The 7,760-nt window shown below is 55.3% G+C and overlaps 1 protein-coding gene across 1 annotated transcript in view; it reads right to left on the bottom strand.

The window, feature by feature from the left end:
- Positions 1–358: 358 nt before the first annotated feature.
- Positions 359–7,760, bottom strand: part of LOC123039364 (probable metal-nicotianamine transporter YSL17) — a 9,448-nt gene continuing 2,046 nt past the window's right edge. The window contains exon 3 of the mRNA XM_044462564.1: positions 359–1,551. Within this exon, the coding sequence (XP_044318499.1) occupies positions 359–1,551 (1,193 nt within the window). The remainder of the gene's footprint in view (positions 1,552–7,760) is intronic.

Raw genomic sequence — 7,760 nt, 5'->3', positions numbered from 1 at the left:
CAGCCGCCAGAACTTCGCCCAACACCCGCCGCACGCCGTTGCGAGGCCAACACCCCGAGGCCGCCGCAACCCCTACCATGGTTGTGGCCTCCCCCCTCTCTATCTCAACCACCCAGGCTAGTGCGTGAGGGGCGTTGGGTTAAAGAACAACGTTCGGGCTGTTCGCATCGGGTGTGAATGGTTCCAGGAAGGTGACATGGCGACCAGCCTTGCAAGATCCATGTTCGCCATCGGACGGCTATCATGCGTTCGTTCCAAGACCTTAAAAAACTGACGTTATACAGGATACGGAGTACTCACGATGTGACCAAACTTGCGTTTAACTACAAAGTACAACACGCACGTCGAATCCCCATAACTACATTGGCATGCCTTTCGCTGCTAGGAAAGCGTCAAGGCTCTGGTTCACTCCTCGAGCCACGAACATGATGCAGATCGGCGGGGTGGCCTTGAGCAGCGTGAGCGTCGATGACAGCAGTGACACAAACCCGTCCCCGCAGATCAGCCCGCACGCCGCCGCCGGCGACATGAGCCGCATGTTGTCGCGGTCGGACCTCCCCCACAGGTAGATCACGGCGCTGCCCACCGCCATGCCCACGGGGATCATGGGCGGCACGAAGAAGGCCACGACCATGCCGATGGTGCTCGGGATGTACCTCAGGACGCGCCACCTCTTGTGCGTCGACACCTCCCGGAGCATGCTGATGGACAGCGCCAGCATGACGAAGACCTTGCAGAGCAGCATGGTGTGCTTGGGCAGCCCGTTTTTCTCGGTCATGGCGAGCATGGCGATCCCCCGGTACACCTTGGCGTACGGGCCGATGCTGTTGCTGTCATCGTAGGCGCCGCTGTTATACACGCTGTAGAAGATCGAGAAGATGACGGGGTTCACCACGCAGCCGAGCGCCGTGCCGGCGACCTGGCAGATGGTGATGGTGTGCGGCGATGTGAGGGTGATGTAGCCCGTCTTGTGGTCCTGCATCAGGTCGGACGCGGTGGACACGTTGGACACGATGATGGCGCAGGCGGCCAGCCCGGCCACCACGCCGCCGTCCTTGAGCCCCACCCACGAGCTGAAGATGAGTAGCGAGACCTTCCCGTAGGTGGTCGCGATGTTCATGTCCGTGATGCCGTTGCCGTAGGCGTTGCAGAAGGCAAACACCGGCGCGATGATGTAGGCGAAGGCCACGTGGTGGTACCTCAGCTGGGTGTAGAGCTGCGGTATGACGAGGGTGGAGATGACCGACACGACCACGTACCCGATGATGGGCGCCACGGCGGGGATCCGGTCCCGGAGGAACACCTGCGTCCTCCGGCGGTCGTCGAAGCTGGTTGCCGACCGGTCGAGGACGACGCTAAGGCACCGGAACGGCTGCCCGTTGCTGCTCTGCCTCGACTGCGGGTTGTACATGGTGTAGAGCGTCCGAACCGGGATGCAGAGCATGTGTAGGAGACCGTCGGCGAGGATCATGGATACCCCGATGAACACCCGGTAGCCATTGATGCCGCTGATGTTGTCGTGGTCGAGGCCCTGCGGGTACCAGTCCCCCTTTTTTTTAGAGAAAAGGAGAGAGCCCGACTTTATAGATAAAGCCACCAGGCAGAGTATATGACCAACAACAGTACCCAACAAAGTATCACGCGCAGAAGATAAAGTATCATTACAAGGCCAGCGGCCTTACATGGCACGCAGGCCAGCCTAAACCAGACACCAAAAGAGCATTCAGGAAGCCGTCCTCAAAGAAAGCCGAAGAAGCCCAGATGCCGTAGATTTCATCTTGGATAGCATGGTGTCGAAGGCCTGGAGGTCCCCTTCTTTAGTCAATAATCTCCACTGCTGCAAGAAACCATTGGCTTTAAATAAGCAATTGACAGGATTAGCCGGAAAAATATGTTCAATCGAGAACTTATTCCTAGTAGTCCACAACGACCAGCCAATCGCAGCCCATCCAACTAAGAAGACTCTTTTAGAATGGCCAGAAAGAAGATTGACATAATGCCTCAGGTCTTCAAAGGAGGAACGGGACCAATTTACATGTAACCAGAGTCTGATGCAACTCCACATAAGTTTATCTAAGGAGCAGTGAAAGAAAATATGCTCGGTGTTCTCCAGTGCCCCACAAAGCACACACCTGTCGGACCCCGGCCCGTTTCTTTTCTTAATCTGATCGGCCGCCGGAAGCTTACTCCGGACAGCTTGCAAGAGAAATATCTTGATCTTAGGAGGAATTCAAGCCGACCAGACATGCTTAAACTTGACCGGGCGCCCCCCAGGGATAAGCTTGGAGTAAGCAGATTTAACCGAAAAACGCCCCGAAGAGGAGAGGGGCCACACCACGGCATCCTCTTCCTCCGAGAGCAGGGGGAAGCAAGCAGTAAGGCGCTGCCAATCTTCCAACTCTTCAGGAGAAAGAGAACGACGAAAATCCAGAACCCAACCCCTAGCCGAGAGCTCAAAGATAGAAACCTCAGTATCATCGCAATATGAAAATAGAACCAGAAAAGCAACAGCCAGCGTGGAGTCCCCGACCCACCAATCAAGCCAAAACCGCGTAGACTTACCGTTCCTAACTACAAATTTTACAAGGGACCGAAAGATCGGCCGGACTTTAACCAGTTGATGCCAAAATTGCGACCCACCCGCAGCCGGCGCGAACATAGGACTCGAGGAGGGGAAATATTTAGCTTTTAGAATAGAGAGCCAGGGTGGCAGTTCCTCAAGGGTCATGATCTTCCACCACCATTTGATCATAAGACAATTATTCATCACTCGCGTATTAATAATGCCCAGACCCCCTTTGGCCTTGGGGCGACATATAATGTCCCATCTGACCATCCTGTACTTACGTTTATTGTCCGCTGCGTTCCAATAGAAAGCACCCCTATGCTTGTCAAAACCATTATGAACCCCACTAGAGAGAAGATAGAATCCCATTAAGAACATAGGTAGCGAAGAAAGACAGGAGTTAGTAAGGGCGACCTTGCCCGCTTGCGTATTATATCGCCCTCGCCAAGGGAGAACTCTGTTGCCAACTTTGGTAACCACCGGAGCGAAGTCTTTAGCCAAAAGTTTAAGCGGGGAAATGGGGAGGCCTAGATATTTGAGAGGGTAGGATCCCAAAGAGCAGTTCAGAAGATGGGCCACCCGCTGCGCCTCTTCGTCCGAGACCCCAGTCACTACAACCTCACTCTTAGAGAAATTGATTTTAAGACCTGAGAGCGCTTCAAAACAAAGCAGAAGGAATTTCAGATTGGTGAGACTATTATCGTTAAGTTCCATCAGAATTATAGTATCATCCGCATATTGGAGATGAGAGATGCCATTAGGGATGAGATGAGAGCTCACCGGAGTGATATGACCAGCCAAGGCAGCTCGAGAGAGAATGCGAGATAGAGCATCAGCCACAAAGTTGAAGAGTAAAGGGGACGCTGGATCCCCTTGCCTGAGGCCCCTGCCATTAGCAAAAAACTGGCTAATTTGACCATTGACAGCCACAGCCGTGTGCCCCCCAGAAACCAATTGCATCAAGCGCTGCATAACAGGCCCCTCAAAGCCCTTAGCCAAAAGAACTTGCCGAAGGAATTTCCAGCTAACCGAGTCGTAGGCCTTTTCAAAGTCAAGTTTGAGAACCACAGCCTTGGTCCCTCGCACCCGTAAGTCATGAACAATCTCATGTAAACAAAGTACCCCGTCCAAAATGAACCTCCCTTTGATGAAAGCAGACTGGAAAGGGCTAATGGTCCGATGTGCAATGGGAGATAGCCTAGTGGCCATGTCCTTTGCAGGCATCTTTGCGAAGTTGTTGATTAAAGCAATCGGCCTAAATTGAGAAATCATATCCGCACCCTTGACCTTAGGGATGAGGGAGAGAACCGCATAGTTAAGTCTAGAAATGTCAACCGATCCCAGCCAATACCCTTGGATGACAGCAGAAATTAGACCTTTTAGTTGGGGCCAGAATTGTCGAAAGAACGGAATGGAGAAACCATCAGGGCCTGAAGCCGCATTAGAATTAGCCGTCCGAATAGTATCAAAAATTTCCTCCTCAGAAGGGGGAATCAACAGAAGCTCATTATCAGCGTGAGAAATCCTATCAAGGGGAGCCCAGAAGCCCGGGGCTAGCGCGAATCCGAGGTATGGTTTAGCCGAAAGCAGGTTAGAGAAGAACCGAACTACATGACGGAGAATGACCGGCGGTTCAGAGACCCTAACACCATCAATAATGAGGCTGTTAATCAAACATCTACGCCGTCTGCCATTCGCAATGGCGAAAAAGTAAGCCGTGGGAGAATCACCCTTAAGAGTCCAATTAATCGTACCCCTTTGCTTCTAATACATTTCCTCTTGGCGATGAATAGCCAGAAGCTCCTTCTCAAGGCCATAGCGAACTTGCCACTCAGTAGCCGAGAGCCCACGTTGTCCGCACGGAAGTCGAGGGCACTAATTTGAGCACTCAACCTAGATTTGTCACGCCTCGACTCAGCAAAGTGGTTCTTGGCCCATCCTCTAAGGAACTTGCGTAGGGAGTAAGAAACATAATGCCAGTCATCCATAGGGCCAAATGAACGATGGGGGGAGGTAAGAAAGCCCAAGATCTTCTGAGCCAGCATATCAGGGAACCCTTCCACTAAAAGCCAGGACGCGTCAAATTGAAATCTTTGGCAGCCATTGGGGCAGAGACCATCGTCAAGGATGAGAGGAGCGTGATCGGACCCGACGATGGGGAGGGCCCAAAGTGAGCAGCGAGGAAAAAGGCCATCCCAAGCAGGGCAGATAAAAACTCTATCAAGAACCGAGCGAATAGGACAAGTCTGTCGGTTGGTCCAAGTGTAGCGGGCCCCAACCCTCGGGATCTCACGGATAGCCGTGTCCCTGATGAAAGCATTAAAAGCCTCGGCCCGCACCCAGGAGAAATTGACAGAACTCTTATCAGAAGGATACCGAAGCAGATTAAAATCACCCCCAATCAGGAGTGGCAGTTGGCAGGCATCAATTTTAGTAAAAATCTCATCCAAGAAAATTTGTGACAAGGAATGATCAACCGGACCATATACTACCATAAGTTCAAGGAGGGTGTTATTGGAACGTAGGGAAACTACCATACTAGCCCAGTATATACCATGGTCGAAAGCCACAAAATCAAAGGTGACATTATTGGTGCCCAGAAGAAAGCCGCCGGACTGACCAACAGAGGCCACGAAATTCCACCTAAATCTATCAATCCCAGCAATCGCCGATAGTTCAGAAGGAGAAAAGGAGGGTTTAAGAGTCTCAACAAGCCCGATAAAATCAATTCTTTCAGCGCGCATTAAGTCCTTCAGTTGGTCTCTGCGCCCCCTAGCGCAGAACCCTCTAATGTTCCAAAACAGGGCCTTCATCTTAGGGAAAGGTTTTTAATTCTCAAGCTCGACCTGCATGGAGCCTTGCAGGTTTTAGCACGTTTCCCGGCCCCGCGCTTCTGCACCGGAGACAGCTGCCCCCTAGCAACCTCGCCCGGTTCCCCTCCGGCCACAACCAGAGGGGCATCCATCCCAGTACCGGCCTCCTTGGCCTTGGCGATATCAGCCTGAGCACGTTCGTTAGCATGAATCAACTGCAACAGAGAGGAGGGAGAACCCACGCTAGCGTCTAGACATATCCCAACATCAGCTAATATCGAAAGGAGATGTTCATCGGAATGGGAGGGTAAAACAAGCCTAACAGGAGACTGAGCCAAAGGGGGGGAAGGAGTTGAGGGTGAATCCAAACCTGAGGGGGGAAGATCACGCGCCGCCGCACGCCGAGCCGCCCGATCCACCACGCGCTCGCCACTGTTGGAGATGCGGCCACTCTTGCGAGCGGTCGAGGCAGGAGAGCGCACAGGGACCAGAGGGGCCCGACCAGGGGAAGCCGCCGCCGAAGAAGGGCCCAAAGCCGCCCCCAGGTACGCCTCCAGACGGCGGCAGAGCCCAGCCGCCGACTGCCTGGAGTCCCCCGAGGCCCGGCTCTTCGCGGAAAACTTCTTCACCGAGGACTTCTTCCTTTTCTTGGCCGCCGAAGGTCCCACTGGAGGTAGATCTTCAATGCCGGACAGCGAGGGGGAGGTGGGGCGCACGGGCATGTTGGAGCACGCCCCCGACAAGGGGGTGCCCTTTGAAGCAGCCGCGGCCGCAGGACCAGCCACCGTACCAGGCACCGAGCCCTGAACCCCACCACCCGCCGGAGCCGGAGCACAGTCCTTCATCAGCTCCTGCTCAGCAGGAGAAAGCCCATCCCACGCAGACTGGGTGAATCGGGGATCCGTGCCATTCAGCGAGTCCTCAGGACCCCCCCATCCTCCCGGCTCTTGTCATCGTCACCCGAGGCCGGGGGAGGAGGGGGGGAGGAGGAGCGACCGCACCAGGAGCACCTTCCACCCGAACTCGAAGACGAAAGCCACCAGCCGCCGGGAAGACATCAACGGAACCACGGATGCAGTCGGATCAACACACCACACACGAAGGCGAGCAGGACCCAGAACCGACAGCGAAGCAAGATCGACCTCAATAGGTTTCCCGATAAGCACCCCAAAAGCCATCAAGAAGGACGCGGTGCGCAAGCTGGGAGGCACATCATCAACGAGCAGCCAGACATCAGACAGAGGAGATATGGTCTTGGATCCGTTGGAAGCCGCTTTGACCGATACAACAAGTTGATTCACAGGGAGAGTGAAACTGGTACAGGAAGACATCATGCGAAGACTCTCTTTAGAGGGGAAAGTGGCCGCAAACTCGAAATCAGAAAGCTGCCGGATCTGCCGGTCCCAACCCCTTCATCCCACATATGAAGTTCATCCAAGAGGGCTTGTGAAGAGATACGCTTGTCTTGGACAGTAATGACACCCACGTTGGACAGGGAGGGAATGGGAGCAGCTGCGGGGACTTCCTTGTCCATGGCAAAAAAAGAGCAACCCGGGAGGCCAATCCCAAAATGGACGAAGGAGGGGGGCTTGATCCTACTCTGACAGTCCATCGTTAGAAGTCCATCCTCCCTACAGATGAGACAGAAAGGAGGGTTCTCGCACCGAGACTGGAAATGGCTAGGGCGATGACACGCGAAGCAGGTGAGGATGGGATTAGAAACCTGGGAGTGAGAGGAGTTATGGTTCGCACCACGAGAAGGCGGCGGAGGGAGGATGCCATCTCCAGAAGAACCACCGACGGCACCCGCGCCAGCACCACGTCCCGCCGCAGGGCCAACCGGACGCCGGGCCGGGGCCCCAGAGCCACCACGAGGAACGAAGCGGGACGGCCCGCCGGCGCCCGCGGCGGCCCACCCATGGGAGCAAGCGAGGAAGGAGACGAGGAGGGGCCCGAAGATCCCGCCCGGCTCCCCCGCGCCGCCTGTTCCCAAGGGTCGACCACATGCACCGGAGCTGCGGGCGCCAAGGACGGAGAAGCCACCGGCCCGGAACCAGACGCACGCGGCGAAGCGGCACCCGCCTCCGACCGCGAAGCCTGGAGCTTGGCGCGGAGCGACGCCTCAAACTCCAGATCCACAGCGGCGTCGCCAGAGCCGTCCCGCCCCCGCTTGAGGCCGGAGACAGCGTCGCTGGAGGACCCACGGGAGCGGTCCATCGCCACCACCAATGAGAAGGGGAGGAGGAGGGGAGGGGGAGGCTTGGATCTGACAAAGCGGCGGATAGGGAAACGGCACCGTCGCAGATCAGCAGCGGAGGCAGGAAACCCTAGAAAAGGGGGAACCGACCCCTTCCGGACCCATAAATAGCCGGAGCCAGCCA

The sequence above is a fragment of the Triticum aestivum genome, chromosome 2B (genome assembly GCF_018294505.1).
Source record: "Triticum aestivum cultivar Chinese Spring chromosome 2B, IWGSC CS RefSeq v2.1, whole genome shotgun sequence".
NCBI lineage: Eukaryota > Viridiplantae > Streptophyta > Magnoliopsida > Poales > Poaceae > Triticum > Triticum aestivum.
The sequence above is the reverse complement of the archived record's forward strand: the minus strand, read 5'-3'. Positions and strand labels throughout refer to the sequence as shown.